This window comes from Cervus canadensis, chromosome 17 (genome assembly GCF_019320065.1).
Source record: "Cervus canadensis isolate Bull #8, Minnesota chromosome 17, ASM1932006v1, whole genome shotgun sequence".
Lineage (NCBI taxonomy): Eukaryota > Metazoa > Chordata > Mammalia > Artiodactyla > Cervidae > Cervus > Cervus canadensis.
In genome coordinates, this window is record NC_057402.1 from 37085050 (window position 1) to 37112224 (window position 27175).

The 27175-nt window shown below is 40.8% G+C and overlaps 2 protein-coding genes and 1 non-coding gene across 15 annotated transcripts in view; 1 reads left to right on the top strand and 2 right to left on the bottom strand.

The window, feature by feature from the left end:
• Positions 1-838, top strand: part of NRG4 (neuregulin 4) — a 102282-nt gene extending 101444 nt beyond the window's left edge. For all 13 annotated transcript variants that reach the window (XM_043490015.1, XM_043490012.1, XM_043490009.1 and 10 more), the window contains one exon: positions 479-838. The gene's annotated coding sequence lies outside the window, so the exon portion shown is untranslated. The remainder of the gene's footprint in view (positions 1-478) is intronic.
• Positions 839-2427: 1589 nt separating this feature from the next.
• LOC122419905 lies at positions 2428-2539 on the bottom strand. Its single transcript, XR_006263112.1, has one exon. It is a non-coding gene; the product is annotated as a small nucleolar RNA SNORA3/SNORA45 family (small nucleolar RNA).
• Positions 2540-2766: 227 nt separating this feature from the next.
• FBXO22 (F-box protein 22) lies at positions 2767-27045 on the bottom strand. Its single transcript, XM_043490007.1, has 7 exons — positions 26812-27045; positions 26284-26422; positions 16072-16159; positions 15123-15218; positions 12977-13141; positions 6347-6512; positions 2767-3602 (listed from the first exon to the last, which is right to left on the bottom strand). The coding sequence occupies exons 1-7, from the start codon at positions 26952-26954 to the stop codon at positions 3185-3187; spliced, it is 1215 nt and encodes a 404-aa protein (XP_043345942.1). The 5' UTR covers positions 26955-27045; the 3' UTR covers positions 2767-3184.
• Between the last annotated feature and the right edge of the window lie 130 nt (positions 27046-27175).

Consider the following 27175-nt stretch of genomic DNA (forward strand, 5'->3'; position numbering starts at 1 on the left):
TTTCCAGTCCTGTAGCCACTGCTGAGTTTTCCAAATTTGCTGGCATATTGAGTGCAGCATTTTAACAGCATCACCTTTTAGGATTTGAAATAGCTCAGCTGGAATTCCATTCCCTCCACTAGCTTTGTTCATATGAAAAGGCAAAAAGCTATGATGTCCACAGTACATTAACTTTTATAAAGCCTTTCTGAAATGAAATGCTCCATACACTCTTAGTACCAAAACATTAAATGGTGTTTATTGGCTCCTGCCAATGTTTTCTGCTTTATAGTAGCATATAGTCTTCTGTCTCCATCATGGCATAGTGCAGAAATGAAATAAAACAAAAATAACATGTCTCATATAAATATTTGATGTTTTCTATAAATGGGCCAATATTAAAATGACTTCCTGGTAACACTCTTTTACATAGTGCAGGTGTTAGTTTTGTTCATTTAACAAGGATGTTATTACTAATATTCACTATGTTTTATTTTAGGATTTTCATAAAGCAAGACTCATAAACTGTTTCTACAAGTGAAAACCAAGTCAGTCATCTAAAAATCTCAATTTCAAATCAAGAGGATTTAGCGTCTTCTGTTTTTATTAGAACGGAATTTATGGTGGTGTTTAAATGACAGAAGTAGATTTAATTACTTTCTCAAACATTTCTGTAGAATGCATAGGAAACCATCAGGTTTGTGAAAGTTTATTTTACATTCTTTCATGTTCATTGTGTTAAATTTGCCATACAAGTCAGTGGCAAAACCTCTGCTGTTTGGCTTCTCTTACTAGATTGAAAAGTGGTTGTATTTACCAATGGCCCAGGTTTAAATAAAGTTGATAATTACAGCAGTGAGCTGGCCTTCCCCCTTCATTAGTCTAGGTCTCAGGCTATTAACTGTAACAATGTGTGGAATGTCTGTTTCCACATCTTAATCCTATGCTTCCCTCCTCTTCCTTACATTGTTCCTTAGCTTTTCAAGGAGTTTATTCCTTAAAGCAGCCTTTAACAAGTCAAATTGTAGCTGTAGAAAGATTCTGCTTTGAAAGCACATAAGAAAGCATTTTTTAAACATTTTGATTGAATAAACAATCCTGTCAGCCCTGTCACTTGACAGAAGGCAATTCAGTATGTGAAGACACTAAGGATACATCTTTAGTTTCTTTTTTTTGCTTGTGTCAATTTTTTCACGTGATCATTTTTCCAGTTTCAAAAATGACTACGCAACAGTTGCCATTCTAGGAAGTTAACATGTTTTTAGCTGAAACAGTAACTTTTCCTTTAATGCTTAAGACAAGCCTTTCAAAAACAGCTAAATACTAATATTTAGAAATTAAAAATTCTATTGCAATCAAACTTTTCTTTGGACTTTCTTCAGGAACTAATATTGAGGATAATCATAATTTAAAGAAACTTTAAAGTATTTTCATCATTCATGTAAATAAACAGCAGAAAGAAAATCTTTTGGAGTAAAAATTGGTTTAACAAATTATTAAAAACAGAAAAGTGTGAATGAATGTTCATATATTTTAATTTCACTTACCTTGCAAGTTTCCTTCTATCCTGTTGGAACCATTGACTGTTACAAAAGGGCCATACGTTATGTCACACTGTATTAGAATATGCTAATACAGATGTCCTATAACAAAGACCTGGGAAAAACACAAGTGGCTTAGGCAAGACTGATTTTAATTTCTGTCTTGTAAAACAGTCCAAAGATAGGCAGTCCAGATCAGTTTTGCACTTCAACAAAAAACTGTGTAGATACGGTTCTGTGTGGTTCTCTTCCACAAAACAGCATTGACTCTGCTGTGGAGTCTAAGATGGCTCACGGTCATATCCACTTCTAAGCAACAGGATTGAATAAAGGAAAACAAAACAAAAATGGTCATACTGTTAAAGGAAATATTATCATTCCCTCACATTTCACTGCCCTGAACAGTAATACTTGCAAGGGAGACTAGGAAATGTAGTCTTTATTCTGGTGTGCATGTGCCTAGCTAAAAACCAAAGGTGTTATCTGTGTGAACAGGAAAGAATGGCTATCAGGAGAAACTGGTATTCTCTGCATCTATTTTGATATATTTACAAATAATTAGAAATTTAAACTTGACAATCCTTTTACTGGAAATGTGCCAGGATTTGCTAGCTGACAAATACCATCATTCTGGGTTTTCCTCTTAGTTTCCTTCACTCACTCACTAAAAGTGGTGAAGGAGATGGTGAAGGACAGGGAAATTTGCCATGCTGCAGTCCATGGGGTTGCAAAGAGTCGAACTTAACAACACAACTATCTGAGTTTCCAAGGTATGTTATATTGGTATAAAATCAAAGAAAGGTGATGTAGTTGCCTGATCTGCCAACTAGCTATATAGAAGTAGGTGAAAAAAGAATCTTCTGATGCAATTTTTTTTTTTTTAATCTCGACATTGATGTTTATTTGCTGGTGATTATGTCCTGAGGGCCACAGTGAGTGACTAAGGTCAGCAGTTACTCTTCAAGGACTCTAGCACACAAAGGCAACAGCTGATACCCAAGTGTGGCTCTAGCCTCGATCCTTTGTCCATGTTGCAATATCTTTATTGAGGGGAAAGGAAAATGTTTTCCCTTAAAATAGAATATGGATTAGTCTTGGCAATTCATTTGACTAAGCAACTTTATAGAGTACTAAAACAAAACAGTTCTTTAATACTTATCAAGTAAAAAGTCAGTAATAATTTTGTTACAGCTTCTGAAAAACATGGTGAAACTGTAAAGCAGAGAAAATTTTATCAAGCCATCTGTATAGTTTTCTCTTTTATTAAGGAAGAAAAAAATCTTCATGATTCTGCTGAAAGATCATCTCACACTGCAGAGGTAGTCATGGAATGTCTCAGCTCTCCTTCCACTGATGGATCCTTTCTCAGTCTTTCCATGCAGAAGACTATGTAAAGTCCTGTCACACAGCCTGGTTCAATAGTCATAATCGGTTCACTTGTGCCTGATGCAAAAGTTCTCAATTCTGGGTCCCCATTACGTTATATACAAAGTTGTCCTCCATCTAATACATTAAAAACTACCAAAAAAACCTTTAGAGTGTCAAAGCTACAAAACAGATACATATAAAGTTTTTGTCTGAAATATACACCTCCCAAGTTTCCATTTTGCAGAAAAGGCAGAACCTGCAAGTTATATATTGTGAAAGCCAGTTTACAGGTGGCTTTATTTAGATGACCCAAGATGAATCAGTGCCATTATTGTTGTATAGCTGTGAAATAGATCATTATAGTTAAACTCATTACATTTCTTCAATATAAAGTTCCCAGTGACTATGCGATCACATCCAATTTCTCCATTTCCAAAGAAGCCAAATAAAGGAACACTAGGAAAAAACTTTCTAAATGCATCAGCCTCCACATTCTTCTTGGCTCTGTAATACTGAGAGCCCCTGCCGACACATGCAAACATGAAACCAACGGTGTTCTGCTCTGGAATGTTCGCTGCCTTGAGGCGCTGCATTGCAGCGTCCACAGTCTTCTCGTCATTGACATCCTCGTTGAGAAGCACTGTGGCACCCTGGACCTGGTGTCCGCTAAATGACAGTCCAACCACACCAGTGGCATCAATGTCCAGGGGGCTCCTAGGAAATGAAAGTAGAACAGTGGCAACGTGTCATGAAACACAATTCAGATTTATAGTGTAAAAGAAAAGAAAGCACCTCCCAATTCTCACTGGTTGAGAAGTGCTGCCTTAATTTACAGTTAGTCTGAGGTGCTCTCTCCCTGATCAGAGGTAAGGTAGAAAGGGTTAAAAATGAAACTACTGAAATTAATACAATAAAGAACGCAGAAGGCAGATCTATGGAGGATAAAGCAATTATTTCTTCAGTCATAGATACAAAGGGGCAGATGCATCACCACAAAGATTTCTAAAATCCAGCCTGAGCTTTAGAAGAGTACAGAGCATCCTTACCTTACCCTCTTCCTTAAAAAGGAATCTTACAACTTTATTCATATATACAATGCTGAAGCTTTTGGTATTATTTACATCTTCAGTACCTTTTTATCCCCTACCTCAGCTTGTCAAATTTTAAAAGAGGTGTGTTAAATATTCAATCCTGGAGGATAATTTTTAGAACCCATAATTCCAGAGGTTTTAGCTCTCTTCTATTTGGTCCATAAAGAAACAGGTTACACTGCTGTGTCTTATTTATTGCTTTGGGCCAATAATTTAGTTTAATCTGAAGGGAAAAATCATACATTTTCTTTTTGTTTCTACTTACCTGGCATTTTTTTTAAATGAAATATTTTATGGTTACTAAAGAAAATATAAACAGTGTTAATAAAGTTGTAAAGTGTAATATAGTGAACACCCACTGGGGGAAACCAAGTAAGTAGCTTTTTTTATCAGGCTTAGCAACATCTGAGTCTGTGAACAGGCAGGATTCACTGGGTTAGTAAGAAACTAAGACTTAAAAGGCTTAAGCACTAAGTCCCTTAAGGCTGACCAGTGGCAAAGCAAGTTTCTGAGGGGCAGAATGCCTCTTCTGAAGTCTGCTGCTGCCCCTTTAACTTCATTACATTTCCTCTTCGGTAGACAATGGCAACAGGTGTCTCCTGCCTAAAAGAATTAGTCATCTTTTTTAGAGGGAGAGGGGTTTATATCTGGACACCATTAAGATGAAGCACTGATATACTCAATGGCTTCCCTTACTCAATGACACAGTGTAAAGACCACATTAATGTGTCACGTAAAAGGTAATGATTGCTGGAGGGTGTATTTCCCCATATTAGGTATAAAGGGTAGATTATATACAGATAGCATGCTAAACTAACTGGCTAGCATCCCAGATGTTACATGTCTGAGTTGGCATTTCAAAGATAAACTGTAAGTTAAATCACCATTGCCCTATCCGTATATAGTTTAAAAGACAATAAAGAAGATTAAGCAAGAGGGGAAATAACCCACAGACAGCTACTGAGAATCAGGTATACTTATGCAGGAAATCCAGTGCTTAGAGTTCAGTGCATCTGGCTTTCCTCCCTTCTTCCTCAAGTTCCAGGGAACTCAGCTTCGCATCTGCTTTCCCTGACCTGTCGGTGCTGACAACCAGAAGGGAGATTATGACTGGGATGATTTAAATTGCTCTTAAAGATACTGATCTCTAACAGCCTGTCTCCATGTCACTGCTCTAGGGTCCAAATACTAAAAATGAGTACACAAAGAAACAAATAAGGAGGTTTGCAGGAAAGATTTGGTGCCAGAGGGAATGTTTCATTTTCTTCCTTTTGGAAACAGCTGGTATTTATGTCCACTTAATTAGCTGAAACTCAAAATACTACATGCTTTCATTGGAAATGGAAAAGTAGTAATGGTTCAAGATAGAAGAGCAAATATTTTTATCTTTGAAAACAGACGCCTTAGTAATAAAATCAAAGATATGTATCATTTTTGAACTTGAAAAAGCCTTTCAAAAGATCTACTTTAGTATTTCCTAAAATGTGTTCCAAGTAATATTGCTTATACATGGAATCTGAAAAAATGGTACAAATGAACTGATTTACAAAACAGAAATAGTCATAGATGTAGAAAACAAACAGGGTTATCAAGGGGGAAGCTGGGGAGTATAAACTGGGAGGCTGGGATTGACATATACACACTACAGTACATAAAATAGGTAAGTATATAGCACAGGGAACCCTGTTCAATACTCTAATGGCCTAAATGGGAAAAGAATCTTGAAAGAGTGGATACATGTATAACTGATTCACTTTGCTGCATACCTGAAACTAACACAACACTGTAAATCAGCTATACTCCAATAAAATTTTTTTAAAAAAATCTAATACAATATTTTAAAAAATGTGTGCTGAATAATACCGGTAGGCCTGCAACAGGTTTCATGTACAAAAGGTTCTGTGGCCAAATGTATTTAAGAACTGCCACAAGTAACAGGATTACCCCTCCCTCTAAAAGATCCAAAGTACTGAGCACAGTACTAGAGGCTCCAAGAAGCTTTACCACAAAGCTGTGCTACTGAACCCCGCATTTCCTTTAGAGGAGAACAGAACCAGAGAGCAAGTGATATGCTGCAGTTTCAGTGACAGAGCCATCAAGGAAACACAATAAACAATGGTGAAAGTCAATTTTAAGGAGAGTGGTGTAAGTCCAACTAAGAATAAACTCTTAAAAGGATAACATATATAAATTTCGTTCTTCAAAGATAAGCAGAATTATGTTGTGTAAGCCCTTCAACCTATGTCTACTGCAAAATGGAATGAACTATTAGCAATCCTTTAAACATGATGTTTTAAAAACCCAAAGTAATGTAAAGCTGAGAACATAACCCATCACATGCAGAAGTCAAAAGCACATCAAACATACTTTTCAGAAGTCAGCGATGCCAGGTTGTCCACCTGGCCTCCAGCCAAGATGACATTCATATCACTGAAAGTGCTGACGACTCGCTGCAGATAGTTACTGGCTCCCACCTTACAGCAGTTATAGCCAAACACAAGGACCACACGAAGCTCAGGGTTATCTAAAAGACCTGCAGAAAAACGAAGAGTGACAATTAAAAATGGGAGTCTTTAAAAAAAATCCTTAGAAAGGAATTGTGAATTATTTTTCAAAATTAAATGTTATTGCTAATGTCTTATATGCCTAATATGCAACTTAGTGCTTAAGCTGTCAAGTCTTCCATTTTTTTAGCAAGCTCTAACCTTTGCTATAATTAATTTTTAACCATTAAGAAAATTAAATGGCTATTTGAAAATAACATAGTCAACATTCAACACAAATAAGGAAGTAGCTGTGGAACTGAGCAGCACCCCTTGGTGGGCCTGGGTACGAGCCGTCTCCACTCAGGCCGCCCGCTGGCACGGAAGGGGACGCTTGTGGACAGAACAGTTAGACGCAGGGGGATTTAAGCGTCTGGAGGGGAAGACGGCACAAACCACCTGTAGAGGGTTGAGTGTGATCCCCCCATCACGTTCCCAGGAACGAAGAATGGGACCTAACTTGGGAAAAGGGTCTTTGCAGATGTGATTAAGGATCTTGAGATGCGATCATCGGGATTGTCCAGGTAGGCCCTAAATACTACACAAGTATCCTTACTAGAGAAACAGAGGCAGACAGAAGAGGCAATGTGACCTCAGAAGCAGAGACTGGAATGATGCAACCGTAAGGAATGTCAGTGGCACCAGAAGGAGGAAGAGAAAAGAGATCCCCCCCACCTCCACCCCCGGAGCCACCAGAGGAAGCAGCTCCACCAACACCCTGACTCCAGCCTTCTGGCCTTCTGTACTGTGACAGAATAAATGGTGCTTTAAGCCACTGAAGTTTGTGATAATTTGTTACAGCAGCCTTAGGAAACAAAAACACCATTAAAATACAGGCCTTATCCACATGTTCCAGGAGAGGGAAGGTGGATTAACCATGGGAAACATTCCAAAGCAGGGAAATACTCAATTCTGGAGCACTTCTGGGATATAATTCTGGGATGAAAAGCAGCTACCGCTAGAGGGCAGCATAGTCTGGTCAGGAGGCAGGCAGGACTCACATCCCCCACAAGCTCCCAGGCTTTCCTATGTGCCTCTGGCACCTTGTTCATAGACTATCAGTTTGAAATCTGACAAACTCTGGGACAGGAAAAAAAAAAAATCAAACACCTGACCCACATTTGAGCATCCACTGTCTCAGCCACATGACTTCCATCTTCATAAACGTTAAGGGTAAAGGTTGCCTGAAATAAAGCTCATTCAAGCAAACTGGGGTGGGGTGGGATGGAGGTGAATGGCCAGTTCCTAACACGAAGTAATGACTTCTCTAGGGAGACTGCCTCTGGTCCATTTCTAATTCTCTCCACAGCACATCACTGATCTGGAGAGTAAGAAGGATATTAGTAAAAACCAGTACTTTCAAGACACCATATACCCCAAACCATTACTAAAGGGATCTTTTTCTCCACACAGACCAGGGCAGCAAATTTGCAGAAAACGTTTCTTTTTTTTTTTTTTCTTCCCAGAATGACTATTTAGAGTCAGAAGAGGCCTGTGGGGTCAACACTGTAGTCTTATTTTACGAATAAGGACTGCTAATCTCAGGAGAGTGACTGGCCCAGGACAACATCTTAGCAGACTAGATCCACATCTCTTGACTCTCAGTTTTCAGTTTTAGAAACCTAAAGACTTCTAATCTCTCCCCTTCCTAAGCTCTAGACTCTTTTACAGTTGCCGACTAGGCACCGCCCCCACTCAGCCAACGCATACCCAGTGCTTTCAACGTCTTCCTCCAGTGGTCTTGTTCTGTAGCCAACCACACAAACACACTAATCTAGAAACCAGACTCACTTCCCTCCACCCAACTTAAAGAACAAGTCCACCTAGCCCAGGCTGTCAAGGCAGACAGGTCTGCATCACGTACCGGAAGGAAGGTTCAAACGCCAAGCCACTCAACACTGAGAGGCCTGAGATACACGAGCCTGGGAAGATGACCACCCAGCTCACTTTGAGGTAAATCCCGGCACCGCCTTCAGTGCTGCCTCCTGGTGAAACAAGGGGGTCCCCTACTCAGTACAAGTGTCTCAGGACTTTCAACTCCCAGAAAGCAGGCGGCCGTCTTCCGAGTTCTGACGTGTGCTGGGCAGACGACACGCTCCACCAGTGCTCTCGGCGCACTGTTCCTTGACACCCGGCGTGAGACAGAAGTCACAGCACGTGCCTGAAGGGCACGTGGGCCAGCCACTCCTGCGGCAGCCCTAAACACGGCGACTGCACACACAGCTAGGGACCAGACCTTGCTGGTGTGGATCCTACCACTGTTACTTTAAGGAATCATAGTGTTCATAGAGTGTTCATAGAGTGACATGGTACGAAACAGCCTGAAAAACTCCACCTACTTACCATAAGGGCATGTGGATGCACTAGAATTTATCACAGTTCTCAGAAGACCAGGTAGAGTTCTGCTTCTGTCCTGGCGCGGCAAACCAGCGCCCCACCTCTAGCAAACACTGACAGTCTGCACCTCCGTACTACCCATGGCCCTGGCAGCACTGTGCCCCTCCTACACGTGCGCCTCAACTCAGAATTCCTCCACTGATGGTTTACATTATCTTTTTTGTAAGCTGCCTTAAATTCATTTTCAAATAAGGCAGAATATAAATTCATTACAGATATGATCAAGCTGGAAGGTTAAAAGGAAAAAACTAAAATCTGGACACCAAGACCAGCATCACATTCAGGAAAGTCAACTATGAAGAACTGTTCCAAAGACTGGCTAGCACTGCCTGCAAAAGCTAGGTCTGTGTGTTCAGATTTCTTTTTAGAGAAACCTCTCCCTGAAGACAGCTCTTTTATGAACCATTTGAAAGTGATATAATCTAAACGCGTGTAGAATATCGACAATTACTTTCAATAGGTACACAACAAGCAAGACAGACTTATTGTATAGCACAAGGAACTATGCCCTGGTAGGTCAGCTGGTAAAGAATCCGCCTGCAATGCGGGAGACCTGGGTTTGATCCCTGGGTTGGGAAGATCCCCTGGAGAAGGGAACGGCTGCCCATGGGAGGCACATGCTGGCATCATGTCAGTGTCAACCATGAATAAGCAACATCAGCTGCTGAACCTCCTTCCCCTCCTCTTCCAATTTGTGCCAGTTCCTTTTTCTTCAATCACCATTAAATTACCTGTTCCCAGATTTCCATCTGTGGTTGACACCATTCTCTTGAGCTTCAGACCCACATATATTAACTGTCAAATCAATGTTCCCATCTCAGATTCAACGTGTCCAACCCAGAACTGGTAATTGGACTCTTCTAACCTGTGTCCCCAACCCAGAACTGGGAGCCTGACTCTTCTAACCTCCGTCCCCGTCTATCCCGTCCCTCCGCGTGCCTGCCGTGGCAGAAACCCAGGGGACAACACTGCCCCCATCCTCATTCTCAGCTCCCAACATTCTAATCCCTCACCCCAACCTCCTGATTCCACCTCGAAACTTCACCGTGAATCCATCCATGTCTCTACAACTCCACTTGCCACAACCACAACAGCCCTGATCTCCCTGCATCCTCTCCTGTGTCCCTCCAAACTGATCACACCACAGCCAGAGGGGCAGTTTCAGAAGATGTAGCCGGCTGTGTCACTCTCTGCCTAGAGTCCTGGCCTACCGCGGCCCTTATGTCTGTAAAAATCCTCAGATCCTCTACAAGGCAGAGCCGGCCCCAGCCTGCCTCCTGGCTCAACCACACTCCCCCACCTTCCATCTCACCGTTCCCCAGACTCACTGGAATTCCTTCTACTTCATAAATGAGCCAGTGACTGCACAGCGGTCCTGGAGGTGAGCTGCCAGGCCCTTCCTATTTCCTGTCCTTTGATCTATTTTTGTCAATAACCTGCAAAGAAGGCACAATAATTCTACGATCCACTTCCTGACTCCACATGTGAGGGACCCCTGCCCACTCCAGTTCACTCCTCCTCAGGGCTCTGCCCAAATGTCACTTTCCCAAGACCCCAGGGTGGATTAAGTCCCGTGCTTATGTTTCCCAGCACTTCTGTGCGTCTGCTCGGTAACACTCACACATCGGTGTACTGCATTCAAAGTCGGCCTGGCCTGCTGAACCGGGAGCGCCAGGAGGCATCTCCACAGCCCCGCACACGCAGGACTGGCACAGGATCTGCACACAGACAGCTGCCAATAAACCAACACTGGCTTTTACGGAACATGGGTATTTCTGCTTTCACTCCGAAAGAATCAAGTGCTGGCCCATCTACACGTGTATATCTATATATTTTTTTCATTCCAGAGACTATTTTTTAACATGGGGTGGATACCATACAGATCTTAGAACAACCTGTGCCTCTTTAGGGCTTCACTTGTGGTTCAATCAGTAAGGAATCTGCCTGCAATGCAGGAAACTGGAGTTCGATCCTGGGTGGGGAAGACCCCCTGGAGAAGGAAATGGCAATCCACTCCAGTATTCTTGCCTGGGAAATACCATGGATTAAGGAACCTGGCGGCTTATAGTCCATGGGGTCACGAGAGTCGGACACAACTTAGCGACCAAACCACCACCACGCTTCTTTTAAAAAACATGCCATTTTGGTAAGTTCTTCAAAAAGAACGTAACCAGGGTGTGTGGCCGTGTGTATGTGTGTGTATATTATATACATGTGTATTTATATATATAAATATACATCCCAGTACATATGGGATGCTGGGTACTAGGATGCTGGGTCTGATTTTGACACACCCTATATAAAAGGTCTAGAAGGAATATAATATCTCATGCGAGGTCCCTGCCCACAGAGACACTGCCCATCTCGCAGGAGGCTGAGGGGGCTTTGTTTATTCACCACAGGCTTTCCACACACCACTTTCTACTCAGAGCAGCCAAGTCAGCAATGCAGGGGAAGACAGAACACAGCCCGGGCGCCAAATCTGGCCCCCTGCCTTTGCATATAAAGTTTTATTGGAACAAAGCTGACTTTTTGCGTACTGTCTACAGCTGCTTCTGTGCTCCAATGGCAGAGTTGAATAGATGCCTAGGCTGTATGACTGGCTAAGCCTGAAACAGTCACTATCTGGCCTTTAGAGAAGGTGTGCTGAGCCTGTGGGACACTTCCAGGAACGGGGTGGGGTGCCTTCCACGGTCACAGAACATGACTGATGAGCTGCTCCGGGTGTCTGGCTCAGAGGTGCAGGCTGGGACTCTGTGGAGAAGGTATGCCCACATCACAGCCTCCAACCCCTCCCTCCCTGCCCACCTCAAATGCCTCCATCTTCTTGTCCACGTACAAGGCAACAGTCCAAACTGAGGAATAGAAAATAGTAATGGGAAAGAATAGAGATTATCATCTCAATCTAGGTAAAGCCTCACTTTCCAGAAGGTCATGAATAGGATGAAAACAATGCCTTGGAATAAGTCAAAACTGTTGACAGCAAAGAGTTCAGGGAAAGGACACCAGTAAAACCACTTCACAGAGCAGAAAAATGTGGGACTCTTTTTCCTGTCTGTTTTCTGATTCCTATACTTAGAGCCACAATGCAAGCAAGGTCTAAAACAAATCAAATAACTATTTGATCATAAAACAGAGGTTACTCCCCGCTCAAGATTTTCAGTCTTTCTTATAAATGGACAAAACTAGGCTTCTAGCTTCAAGCAGTGCTACCAGGAAGACCTCAACCATGGATCCCCAGGCTGCTTTAAAACAGAAGAGAACATGCCCAGGAGGCACCATACTCACTTCTGGACAAAAAAAGAGACAGCACAGAAGAAGAAACCATATGACCTTCAGCAAAAGCACCAAGTCAAAGGCCAAACAAGGTCCTCTAACAAGTTCACCCCGATCAGTTCACCTGCAGAGGTAGGTAAACGGCCTTAACACTGCTTTGCTTGAATAGTTAGTTTAATGCTTACTACATTAAATTAAGCTTTCTCATTAGAGCTTAGAAACTGAGCCAACCCTTTTTATCAACTCTCATGCATGACCTGTCTACATCAGCAAGTTTCCTGCCTGGTATTTCCTAGTAAACCTTTGTCTGATAGACTTTGCTTTAACTTACACTATTTCTAAAACTTATCAAATTCATCACACATTTCTTTCTAATTAGTCGATATTGAACTAACCTGTACGTTCTAGTTTTTTTTTAAACAAATGATTATTATCACAAAACAGAAATAAAACCTTAAACTTTTCAACTTCAAAAACAAAATAGGACAAAATGTTAAGAAAATAAGAGGAAGAAATCCTTCAAAATTCAGAATTAAATACAAGTTAGTTTATTATCAATGGTGTATTTGTGGAAAATTCATCTCTGGTTCTCTCAGGTTTTAATGTAAGTAAAATAATTTAAAAAGTGGATTTATTCTATCAAAAATATTGCACCAGCCTCTGTTAATCACTAGTTTGAATTATCCATATCTGCAGTAACTTGTACTTGATTCTGACTCTCTCAGGAACAAACAAAATCAATCAACAATATGGGCAATTAGTGGTAAATGTAACAACTTACCCACTTCAGTGAGTTGATGCCTTTCTAGTATTAATTTCTTTGGATCCTTAATAAAATGAAAGGGCTTTATTTTTATTCCTTCAATTTGAGGAAATAATAGAGCAAAACCAGATTCTCCAATTTCTATTTCCTGAGGTCGATTGCTACGTGATCCTATTGGTGTCACTAGGAAAAAAGTTAAACCATTTTGTGAACAAATACAATGAAGACAGAAGTTTCACCTCATGTAAATTACCCAGCCACACCTACAGCTTAGTCTACCAACACAATCAATAGATAACAGGCCACCACCCAAGTAAAAGTTCCTCAGCTTTCACATTTTTAGGAGTATAAGGTCATGATGCCTACAATTTACTTTCAAACTGTTTAGAAACAAATGTTTTCATAAACACAGGAAAAGCACATGTTTTTCACAATGGTGATCTAGATGAAGGTATATGGGTGTTTATTGTACTATTCTATTATTCTTCCACCTTTTCTATATATTTGAAGTTTTTCTAAATAAAAAGTTGGGGAGGTAGTAATTACAACTTCACAGCAATTCTACTTGAAAAAAATTTATCACCAATGGCTGTTTTAGAAATAGTCACTAATTGTAGCCTAAGAAAAAGGAACCCAATCAGCTGTCGTGGTGGAAGTGTTGTTGTGACATGTGTGGAACTGGCTCAGAGAAACCACTCAGCTGCAGGGGAACAAGAATCAAGAGCAGGGTGAGGAGTGGGTCCAAGGAAACACAAGATGACAGGTCCCAAATAAGGGAGTTGGAATGATACTCCCTCCCAACATCAAGATCACCTGGGAACTTAGGGGGAAAGATGTGCAAGGCTCTGAGCATGAGAGGAAGGCTTCAGGTAGACTGCTTACCCCTCACTATGGGGTCACGGAGGCAAGAGTGTCGCACAAGAGTGCCTGCCCTCTCTTGTCCCTGACCCCCAACTCAAATTTTAGAGTTTCTATTGGTCATGCTTTGAGGAAGTCACAGCGGGCAGCGGGGAGAGGCCCAACAAAATTATGTAACAACTCAAAGTTGTTTCTATAGAGGCATTTGATAATAACTAATAATGGATAACTAGATCACTCATTTAAGGAAAAATTAAGAGTGAAAAGAAAATCAGTCACTGCCATCATTTTTTCAATCCAATGAGAAACAAACTTTGTGATGAAGGGGCTGATATAATAATACAGGGGTAGGAGCTAATTGCAGGCGAGATGAAACAGTCCCCATCAACCATTTACTTACCCTTACTTGCCTGTAAACACTTGAAATCTTTTGTACTTCCTTGCACAGGACTTAATATACAATCAAAAGTCTTTCAGTGAAGATTAAAAATGCCAATTATGGAGTACTACTGAGTGCAACAAAGGATCATAGCTAACATTTACTCACTGCTTACTGTGTATCTCTATTCTAAATACTGCATGTGTGCAATTCACTGACTCCTCAAACTCTCCGCAAAAGGTACTGTCAATCACCCCCATGTCAGTCAGGGGGAAACTGAAGCTCCATGAGATCAGCGAACTCACTCAAAGTCATGAAGACACTAGAGTGGTACACTAGAGTGGGATTTCCACCCAGGGATTGGAACCACTGCACCATGATGGCCTCAACAGGCTCTCACTCCCCCACTAGCTAGAGAACAGAGTCAAAAATAATTACAGCAGCAAAAATTCACCAGGAGCAAACCTAGAAAAAGAAAACTTCATGCTATAAGCTTCAAATAGTGGCAGCCAAGGAGAGAAAGAGAAGTATCTGAGGAAGGTCGAAGGCAGCTCCTGATCCAGGCCAACCTCACCTCCACCCACCAGAAACAGTTCTGGCTAAAGTGCCAGAACTGAGAATTCTCACTAATACTTTCTAATTTGTAGAGAGGAGGAATGAGATCTTTGTCTTCCTCTGAATGGCTACTGGAAAGATATGAATTATTAATACATGTGGCTTATATGGACAATGCTGAGATTTGAAATATTAACCACAATAACATAAGGAACATGAATGTAAGTCAATATAACTTGAAGGTATGTAAGACCAACTTTACTGTACTTTGGATGGCCAAAAACATAAATCTGCTTTAAGCTACAAATAACCCACCGATCCATAGGACCCCATATGAATGAAAGGCAGGAAATCAAGTTGGTATTCTCTCACCTACAATTCCTGGGGTCACAATCCCAAGGACTTGGCATTGTTTTGGGAAGAGCTTCTCAAGGGCAAACGCTGCTTCCATAGTAGTTCTTTTCCTGGCTGCAGTAATACAGAAGAAGATTATCCAGGTCATCCATTTAAGGTCAAATTTGATGAGGAAAATAAAAGCAAATATTAAATAAAGTTTAAGTCACTTTATACTAGAACACATTACAAGGACATCTAAAAGCTTTGATTGAAAACAAAAGTAGTATTTTGTTGTTGTTATGAGTCCCTGTTTTATATGTTATATTCTAAATTTGACCTTCAGCATTGCCAGTTTGCCCCTTCTCCACTTGTTCACACACTGCTTTTGCCTCAATGACATCAGCAGTAGCAGCTGAATTTCAGATTTACTATTCTTTCTGTTAAGCTGATACGAAATCATGACTTTTCTACAGCAGAGTCATCTGGAATCAAGTCACACAATGATAATCCACTAAGTCGTAACTCTGGGGGCCAGTGTGCCCATCATGGGACATGGTCTGCTTCTTCCCTTAGCAAGCCAAGAAGAATGCACAGTACTGACAGAGAACTTTGGCAAATAGTCATCCAACAGAATAAAGGGCTTGAATAGCCAAAGACAAACATTCTGTTTTAATAGTAAAAGACAAATGCCTGCACACGCAAGTATTTCAAAATGAGAAAACACCTTTCCAAAGAACTTGTGTCAACTGTACCACAAGGTTTACAATCTCTGGATAGAATCTCTCAATCTTGAGATTGCAAGGTTTGCAATCTCTGAAGCAAACGGTTCCTCAAAAGTTCAAAGACACTGTATTCAGGCATTCTTCAGGGAGCAGGCCCACAGCCTCAGAAAGTCAGTAACTCTCAGGATGAAAACAGCACTTATCTCCAAACAGAGGTACATAAGGAAGCAAAAGAATCCAAAACTTTTTCCTTTGATACTCACCTCTCTTATGGCCACGACACTCCTCCAGATTAATGAAATTTTCTGAATCAGCCATGTAAAGAACTGTCTGTGGTAATATATGGACATTCTGCAAAGAAAAAAGAAAACAAAACAATTTGATCACACAAATCTACAAATGCTTTTGTGGAGCCCTAAAGTTCTGCCCTGACCCGAACTGCTGTGGCCCTACCTTTCTTTAGGTGTTCTGAGTCCATCTACTCATTCATTTTTCACTTATGCTCTTTCATTTTCAGTTCATTCATTTGTTGAACATATATTATTTCTTCAGGTCACATTCATTCCAGCCTGACTGAAGAAGTTCATTTTCACAATAATTTAAGCTCTTAGACAAAAACATTACACACCAGCAAAAGATCCCACTGGCTTTATATGAACAGGTATCACAGCAACGGAAACATCTCAGCAACAGAGGAAAGGTATACAGACTTGTATCACTCCTCTTTTCTTTGCCAAATTAAATAATCCAGGCCTTCATTTCTGGCTTGCTAACTAGTTTCCTACAGGAATCTATCTCTCACCATTATCTGGACAAGCTCACTTCTGTATTTATTCTTCTGCAGCTTTCTTCCTTTTGCTGAAGATTCTCCTTAGAAAGAGCTAAGTGCCACACTCTTCATAAAACCTTTTCCTAGACTTCCTAAGGACATCTGACCTCATATATGACATCCCTGACATCCCAGTCATTCTTACTTGTGCCTTACCTCTTACAAGGGACAGCTGTAAGCCCTTACAACCTTGGCTTATTCAGACTCATATTTTCCACCAAAATACATATAGCAGACAAGTGGCAAAGCAGCTCAACTAAATGAAAAAGGTGTACATAGTTTTCCTCCTAAGCTGGTTACTTTCAAAAATTTTTACTATCAAAATAGAAGGAAGAAGATAGCATTCAGTGAAGCCTCAATAGGAGTTAAATGAAAAAGAAATGGTAATCTGGGAAAGTTAAGTTGTTTTGGAGTAGATTCCATATAGACAAACTCATGAAAGATACTGAGACAATGATGACCCTGTAGTGGCCTCAGGGCTGAATAATAAACTATGGATATAGTTTCCATGGTCCACAAGGCATCTTCAAGGAATATAATTTAGGGAGGAGGGGGGAAGATAACAGTAATAAGACCTTCAGCCCACATCCTACTGCAGACACTCCAAATTTACAATTATTTACAGAGAAACTGCTGATGGGAACAACCTCAAGACTAATGGAAAAAAATTTCCACCACTGAAGACATACAGCAGGAATCACCATGAGGAGGCAGAAGGGGGAAAGTGGAGATACAGTATAGCGTAGACCACACCCTGAACAGGCAACCTAGAAATGTGAGGCTAATCACAACTGCAGAGGCTGTCCCCAAGGAGTAAGGGATCTGAGCCCCACATTGGACCCCCAGCCCATCGGTCCTACAACCAGGAAGATGAGGCGCCAGAACATCTGGCTTTGAAGGCCAGGAGGGCTTGTGGACAGAAGAGCCAGAGGGCTGGAGGAAGCAGAGACTCTATTCACAAAGGGTGCACACAAAATCCCATATGCTGAGTCCAAGCTCAGAGGCAGTAATTTGAAAGGAGCCTCGGTCAGATCTTGGAGAGCCTCCTGGAAAAGCAAGAGGCAACTGGGACCCCCCCTAGGGACAGAGATGCCAGCAGCAGCCATTCTGGGGAGCTTGTTCTACCAGGAGGACCCTGATGCCGCTAGCACCTCTGTGGAGTCCTTCCTCTAGCCTATTAGTGCCATGGGCTTACCTACCTACCAGCCCTGGTCCTCCCTCGGCCACAAAGCCAACTTCACTGGACCCCAACCCCACCCGCCAGCAGCTGGCAGCCTCCACATGAGCTCCTGGCAGCCAGCGGGGCTTGGGGGCCAGCCCTGCCTACCAGGACACCCACAGCGGTCAGCTCTGCCACAAGAGACGAGCCCTTGCAGCCCACATTAGGGGTACTCCTAAAGGACACGGCTCTGGTGATCAGGGAGAACTGTGCTCCTGGACCCCCTAGGACATCTCCTGCTTCTCCAAGATCAGGAAGCATAACTGACCTACCTGATTTATAAAGAAATAAAAACAGAAAATCAGGAAAAATGACAGAGGAGTATGTTCCAGACGAAGGAACAAAACAAAATCCCAGAGGGAGAACTAAGTGAAATGAGATAAGCAATCTACCTGATGGAGTTTGAGGTAGTGATCGTAAAGATGCTCAATGAACTCAGGAAAAGAATGAACACAGTGAGAAGCTTAACAGTGAGTTATAAAGAACCAGATCTGAGAAATACAGCAGCTGAGATAAATTTAGCTACACTAGAAGGAATCAACAGTTGATCAGACGATACAGAGAAATGGATGAGTGAAGTGAAAGAGTAATAGAAACAACTCAAGCTGAAAAAAAAAAAAAATCTTAAGTAACAGTAGTTTAAAAAATCTCTGCGATAACATCAACAGTACTAACATTCATATTATAGGAATCCCAGAAGTTGAGGAGAGAGAAGGTGACAAGAGAAGTTACTAGAAGAATAATAGCTAAAAACTTCCTTAACCTGGGAAAGGAATATCCAGATCCAGAAAGCACAGATCCCAAACAAGAAGAACTCAGAGAAGTCCATACCAAGGCACACTATAATTCAAATGGCAAAACTTAAAGATAAAGCAAGACTCTTAAAAGCAGCAAGAGAAAAACAACTAGTTATGTACAAGGGAACTCCCATAACACGGTCAGTTGACTTTTCAGCAAAAGTTTTGCAGGGCAGAAGGAAGCAGCAAAATATGTTCAATGTGATGAAAGGAAAAAACCCACAATCAGGAATAGTCTATTCGGCAAGGCTATCATTCAGATTTGAAAGAGCAATAAAGAGTTTCACCGACAAGCAAAACATGAGTTCAGCACCTCTAAGTAGACTTTACGAGAAATATTTAAGAAACTTCTCTAAACAGAAAAGAAAAACACCTCATCTGGAAATATAAAAATCTAGGAGGAAAGTTAAAAGACAAAAGTATAGTAAAATCATCAATATCCACAAAAAGTTGTTAAGGGATACAGAAACCAAAAAAAGGCAAATATGATGTCAAAAACAAGAAAGGGTGGGGGTGGATGCAGGTTTGTTTGAATGTGTTCAAACTTAAGAATCACCACCTTAAAATAATCACACACACACAGAGAACAAAGGAATCCAAACTTAACACTAAAGATAGTCATGAAATCACAAGGGAAGCAAGCAAAAGAAGGAAAAAAAGAATTAAAAAACAATCAGAAAACAGTAAACAGGAACAAGTACATACTTAATCTGTTATTACTTTCCATGTAAATGAACTAAATGCTCCAATCAAAAGGCACAGACTGGCCGAATGGGTAAAAAAAATAAGACCCATATATATGCTGTCTACAAGAAACTCACTTCAGATCTAAAGACACACACAGATAGTAAGGGGATGGAAAAAAAGTGTTCCATGGAAATGAATATGAAAAGCAAGATAGGTAGCACTACTTTGATAAAAAGTTTGACCCAACAAGATATGACAGTTGTAAATATATATGCACCCAAAAAGAGAACACCTAAATACATAAAGAAAACAGAAACAAAGGGAGAAAGTGCCAGTAACACAATAATAGTGGGGAACTTTAACACCCCACTTATATCAATTAACAGATTATCCAGAGAGAAAATCAACAGCAAACACTGGCCTTGAACAATACATTAGGACACACAGACTCAATAGATATATAGAACAGTCCATCCAAAACCAGCAGAATACACATTATTTTCAAGTGTACATGGAACTTTCTCAAGGATGGATAAAATGCTAGGCCACAGAACAAGTCTCAATAAATTTAAGAAGTCAGAAATCATATCAAGAATCTTTTCTGACCACAACACTATGAGACTAGAAATTAACCACAAAAAAAAAACAAAAAAAAACCAAAGCACTGGTAGGCCAAACCATATGCAACGAAGTAACCAATGGGCAACTGAGGAAATAAAAAACCTGGTGACAAAAGAAAATGTAAACACAACCCAAAACCTGTGGAATGCAGCAAAAATGATTCTAAGAGATAAGTGTATAGCAATGCAAGCCTACCTCAGAATACAAGAAAAATCACAATTTAAAAACCTAATCCAACTCCTAAATGAACTAGAAAAAGAACACACAAAAAACCCAAAGTTAGTAGAAGAAATCATTAAGCTCAGAGCAGAAATAAATGAAATAAAGACAGTAAAACAGTAAAAAAAGGTCAAAGAAACTAAGAGCTGGTTCTGTGAAAAGATAAAACTTACAAAACCTTTAGCCAGACTCATCAAGCAAAAGAGCCCAAATTGATAAAACAAAACGAACAAGGAGATATTACAACTGATACCAGAGAAATACAAAAGATTCAAAGAGATTACTATGAACAATTATACACCAACAAGATAAACACCTAGAAGAAAGGGATAAACTTCTAACAACATACAATCTCCCAAGAGTGAATCAGAAAGAAACAGAAAATATGAACAAACCAACTACTGACAATGAAACTGAATCAGTAATTTTAAAACTCCCAACAGACAAAAGTTCAGGACCATAGAGCTTCACGGGTGAATTCTATACCAATCATTTAGAGTTAACACATATCCTACACAAATTATTCCCTAAAAATGAAGAGGAAGAACTGCTTCCAAACTCATTCTTATGACATATACTCTGTACCAAAACCAGATAAAGACACCACAAAAAAGGAAAATTACAAGCCAGTATCTCTGATGAACAAAGATTCAAAACTCCTTTAAAAAAAATCAGCACATCAAATTCAATAATACTTTAATAAAAGAGTCATGCACATGATCAAGTGGAATTTATCCCAGGGATGCAAGGATAGTTCAATATATGCAAATCAGTCCATGGAATATACCACATTAACAAAATGAAGAATAAATACCTGATCATCTCAATAAATGAGGAAAAAGTTTTGACAATATTCAGTATCTATTTATGAAAATAACTGCACAAACTGGAGATAGAACACACATCTACATAATAAAGATCATATAGGACAAAAATCACAGCTAAAATCATACTCAATAGTGCAAAGCTGAAAGAAAACATTTCATAAGATAAGGAAAAAGACAAAGATGCCCACTCTTGCCACTTACTCTCAACATAGTGTTGCAAATTCTAGCCATGGCAATCAGACAAGAAAAAGAAACAAAAGGATACAAATTTGGAAGGAAGAAGTAAAACTGTCATTATTTGCAGATAACACAATACTTCATATAGAAAACCCTAAAGACACTACCAAAAAACTATTACAGTTATTACATGAATTCAGTAAAGTTGCAGGATCCAAAATTAATATATAGAAATTTGTTGTGTTTCTATACACTAACAATGAACTATCAGAAAGAGAAAGAAAGAAGATAATCCCATCTACATTAAAAAAAAAAAAAAACAAACTAGGAATAAAATAACCAAGAGATAAAGGACCTACACTCAGGAAATCTTAAGACACTGATGAAAGAAACTGAAGGTGACACAAATGGAACAATATACTGTGGTCATCAACTGGAAGAATATTGTGAAAATAACCATATACCCCAATGTAATCTACACGTTCAATGCAATCCCTACTAAAATATCAATGGCATTTTCACAAAACCACAACAAATAATCCTAAAATTTATTTTGATTACTGTAATATAGTTTGAAATCATGGAACATGATACCTCTACCCTCGCTCTTTTTTCTCAAGGTTGTTTTGGCTATTCAGGGTCTTTTGTGTTTCCATACAAATTTTAGAGGCTAAAATCAGAACTATCATATGACCAGCAATTCCACCTCTGGGTATTTTTCTGAAGGAAAAAAAAAAAATACTAATTTGATAAGATACATGCACTGCAGCATTATTTACAATAGCCAAGATAAGGAAGCAACCTAAGTACTCACAAATACATGAATGGATAAAAATGTGGTACACTTATACCTAGACAGCATATTAAAAAGCAGAGATACCACTTTGCCAGCAAAGATCTGTATAGTCAAAGCTATGGTTTTTCGGGTAGTCATGTATGGATGTGAGGACTGAACCATAACGAAGGCTGAGTGCAGAAAAATTGATGGTTTCAAATTGTGGTGCTGGAGAAGTCCAAGTTCCTTGCACTGCAGAGATCAAACCAATCATTCCTAAAGGAAATTAACCCTGAAGATTCACTGGAAGGACTGATGCTGAAGCTGAATCTACAACACTTTGGTCACCTGATGTGCAGAGCCTATTCACCGGAAAAGATCCTGATGCTGGGAAAGACTGAAGGCAAAAGAAGGGAGCAGCAGAGGATGAGTTGGTTAGACAGCATCACCGCCTCGATGGACTGCATCTGAGCAAACACCAGGAGACAGTGAAGGGCAGGGGAGCCTGCTGTGCAGTAGTCAACGGGGTCACAAAGAGTCAGACACATGTTAGTGACTGAACAACAACAAACAACATTACTTACATGATGGAATAGTATTTAGTCATTAAAAATATATATATATGTAATCTTGCTGTTTGTGACAACATGGATGGACCGAGAGGGCATAAGGCTAAGTAAAGTAAGTCAGACAGAGAAAGGCAAATATATGATTTCACTTATGTGTGGAATCTAAAAAAACAAAACAAATGAACAAACAACAAATCAGAAAGAGTCATAGACACAGAGAATAAAGAGGCAGTTGTCACTGGAGAGAGAAGTTGGGGGATGAGTAAAACAGGTAAGGGAGATTAAGAGGTACAACCTCCCTGTTACAAAATAAATGAGTCCTGGGGTTGAAATGTACAGTATGGGGAATATGACCGGTATTATAACTTTGCATGGTGACAGGTGATAGCTAAACATATAATGATCATTTTGTAGTGTACAGAAATACTGTATCACTATGTTGTGCATCTGAAACTCAGTGTAAATCGCAGTGTAAATCAATTATACTTAAAACTTAAATAATTTAATGAACAAAACCAGACACACAAATACAAATGTATTTTAGTTGCCAACATTTAAAACTCCCACAGAATATTTACATAAAATGTAGATTTCTTTTGAAAAAGTAGACACTCTGGCAATACTTATTAGACACCATTTTCCCTGACGGAGGCCAAGGAGAAGCAAGCGCGACCTGGTCTGCCTCACCCTACCACTCTCCAGGATGTTACACCGAGTCGCCCAACCCACCTGAGTTAGTAACCCACCTGACTAACTCTGGAGTCATCTGAGTTTGTGATGCCCAGTGTAGTGAGTACAGGGGAGAGAACTCAAGAGATGTGAGATTTAGGTGAGACTCTGCCATAAATCAGCAGAATAACCCTTGGTGCTTAGGCCCTGCATTTCTTATTCTTAAAGTCTGGAAGTCTAGACCCGATTCTGGTACACCCTGAGAAGCAACTGCTCAATTTTCATTCCCAAGTCTCACTAAAGAAGTGACAATGGCAATCCTCAACATGAAATGTTCCCAAAGCACAACAGAAGACAACTAGAACCTCATTTAAAAACATTCCAAATGACAAGATGTTTTATAAAAATTTTAGTGGATTTTAAAATATTTATAGTTAAAAAGCTAAATCAACTTTCTTTATGGCTGTAAGGTATCATGTCTACTAGATAACTTGGCAAACACAAAAAAACCCCAGCATGAATGATTTAGATAAGATTACATTTTTGTCTCCACACTAGTATTCTACAATGTATAAATATCTTTAAGGATATTAGTAGATGAATTTCAGTAATGATATTAATAAAGAATAATAATTTCAATTATTAAAAATATTATATTCCTGGTACTGAAGGTAAACCTACATGTGTTACCTTTTCATTATTTAATTCTTACAACAATTCTGTAAGAGTGTAAATAGTATCATTTTGTTTTCACTTTACAGGCTCAGAGAGTTTATGTAACATTTTCAAAGTCACACAGCTATTTTATATATATATGTATATATAAATATATATAAACATGTATATGTGCCAAAGCTGGGTTCACAACTAAGTCTGCCTAGCTTTAACAGCCATTACAAATCATAAACTTTTAAAGTTAAATAGAAACAATACCTGCAGTGGTAAAAACTTGAAGAAAAGAAAAATAGAAAAGTTTTTATAAATACCACCACCACACACACACACACACACATATTTCTACCCCCAAAAGAAACTTTTGCTAGCATTTTGGCTTATTTCTTTTCTATTTTCCATTTTTGCTTTTAATAACTTATATTAAATGTATAATTTTAAATAGGACTGGGGGTCAAAATATTTGGGTTTAAGTATTAGCTATTGGCATTTTCATGTGACAATAAGCAATAGAGACCCTTCAGAACCCATCCCTGCAAAACCATGTGACAAGGGAAGCAGGTAATAGGAAGGTTCTAAATAGCATTTTCATAATAGTGAAAATCTGGATACATAAAATGCCCAATCCTAAAAGATGATGCTGTTAAAGTGCTGCACTCAATATGCCAGCAAATTTAGAAAACCCAGCAATGGCCACAGGACTGGAAAAGGTCAGTTTTCATTCCAATCCCAAAGAAAGGCAATGCCAAAGAATGCTCAAACTACTGCACAATTGCACTCATCTCACATGCGAGTAAAGTAATGCTCAAAATTCTCCAAGCCAGGCTTCAACAGTATGTGAACCATGAACTTCCAGATGTTCAAGCTAGGTTTAGAAAAGGCAGAGGAACCAGAGATCAAATTGCCAACATCCACTGGATCATCGAAAAAGCAAGAGAGTTCCAGAAAAACATCTACTCCTGCTTTATTGACTATGCCAAAGCCTTTGACTGTGTTGATGACAACAAACTGGAAAATACTTAAAGAGATGGGAATACCAGACCACCTGACCTGCCTCCTGAGAAATCTGTATGCAGGTCAGGAAGCAACAGTTAGACCAGACAAGGAACAACAGACTGGTTCCAGATTGGGAAAGGAGTACATCAAGGCTGTTATATTGTCACCCTGCTTATTTAACTTACATGCCAAGTATATCATGAGAAATGCTTGGCTGGGTGAAGCACAAGCTGGAATCAAGATTGACGGGAGAAATATCAATAACCTCAGATATGCAGATGACACCACACTTATGGCAGAAAGTGAAGAATTAAAGAGCCTCTTGATGAAACTGAAAGAGGAGAGTGAAAAAGTTGGTTTAAAACTCAACACTCAGGAAACCAAGATCATGGCATCTGGTCCCATCACTTCATGGCAAACAGATGCGGAAACAATGGAAACAGTGACAGACTTCATTTTTTTGGACTACAAGATCACTGCAGATGGTGACTGCAGCCATGAAATTAAAAGACACTTGCTCCTTGGAAGAAAAGCTATGACCAACCTAGACAGCATATTAAAAAGCAGAGACATTACTCTGCAACAAAGGTTGCAAAAAACAAAGGTCTGTCTAGTGAAAGCTATGGTTTTTCCAGTGGTCATGTATGGATGTAAGAGTTGGACTATAAAGGAAGCTGAGAGCTTAAGAATTGATGCTTTTGAACTGTGGTGTTGGAGAAGACTCTTGAGAAGCTCTTGGACTCCAAGGAGATCAAACCAGTCAATCCTGAAGGAAATGAGTCCTGAATATTCATTGGAAGAACTGATGCTGAAGCTGAAACTCCAATACTTTGGCCACCTGATGTGAACAACTGAGTCATTGGAAAAGACCCTGATGCTGGGAAAGATTGAAGGTGGGAGGAAAAGGGGGTGACAGAGGATGAGATGGTTTGTTGGCATCGCCGACTCAATGGACATGAGTTTGAGCAAGCTCCGGGAGCTGGTGATGGACAGGGAGGCCTGGAGTGTTGCAGTCCACGGGGTCGCAAAAAGTCGGACATGACTGAGCAACAGAACTGAACTGAAAACGCCTAATATGTGAAGAATCGTCAAAGAAACCATGGCACATCCTTACAATGCCTGTGTGCAAGCTAAGTCGCTTCAGTCGTGTCCGACTCTTGCGACCCCGTAGACTGTAGGCCGCCAGTCTATCCATGGGATTCTCCAGGCAATAAGTGGAGTGAGCAGTTGCCATTTCCTCCTCGAAGGGATCTTCCCAACCCAGGGATCGAACCCAGGTCTCCCGCATTGTAGGCGGTCTACTTACCCTCTGAGCCACCAGGGAAGTCAGGCCATATACGAATTGTTTTAAAATATTTAGTTCTCAACGACTGATCCACCAATCTTGCAAAGGACTGTACGCGACACCCCTCACTTACCTCAAGCTCTTCAGCTACCACGCGGACCAGGCAATGCTGCGCCAGATGGCAGGGATCCGCTGAGAGCGCGGAGATCCAGGTCACATTCCGATGGGTCCGCAACACTCTGCGCACACACTCCCTCCATAAGCGGCACACGCTGGGGACGCACACGCACAAAGGACTGTAAACGGACGTTCACTTCTCTTTCTCCCGCAGCTCTTTACAGACCTCCCTCCGCTCCCCACCACACATAACCTCTACAGCAGGAGATTGCTAAGGGATCCCGAGTCCCTGGGACGGCAAGACGTCTGGCACCGGTTCGGAGTCAGAGCTGGGGGCGGAGAAAACCTTAGGGGGAAACTGGCTCCTCTGGGAAGGGTCCCCGGGAGCACTACAGCAGGTAGTGCTGGGGTACGGGAGCGCCACCAGGGGACAGGGGTTCCGGAGCCGGGGTCAGCCCTGGGTCCCGACGGTATCCGCCCACCCGCCAGCCCAGCAAGCCCGAGGCAAGTCCCGAGGTCAGCTTCCCGCCTCCTCTGTCCTCACCCGGCCACCCGCAGCAACGCCTTAGCGGGCAGGAAGGTGACGACACGCTCCACCACCTCCGCTAGGTTACTCAGCACGAAGGTGCTTCGCGGATCTGCGGAGGAGGAGCCGCAGCAATCGCCACCGCCGCCCACCCGCTCCATGCCTCACCAACCCCACCGGGAAACAGTACGGCGGCTCGGAGGGAGCGGCTTAGACAGGGCCCTCGGCGCACTGAGCAGGCGCGCGCTCCACTTCCGGCCGATACGGGGAGGCGGAACCGCTGCGGGGAAGTCCACGTGACTGCAGGCTAATACGTTTCCGGCGCTGGCCTTGGATGGCAGGCAGGTGCTTGGGAGGGGAGCTTGGTGGACTTAATAGGCCA

Excerpts from the sequence above, each read along its gene's own strand:
- FBXO22 (XM_043490007.1), bottom strand. The coding sequence starts at position 26,954 with ATGGAGCGGGTGGGCGGCGGTGGCGATTGCTGCGGCTCCTCCTCCGCA. Across the intron at positions 15,219-16,071 it reads GTGTCGTGGCCATAAGAGAG|CCAGGAAAAGAACTACTATG; the intron begins GTGAGTATCAAA and ends GTATTACTGCAG. Across the intron at positions 6,513-12,976 it reads GCATCAACTCACTGAAGTGG|GTCTTTTAGATAACCCTGAG; the intron begins GTAAGTTGTTAC and ends GTTTTTCTGCAG.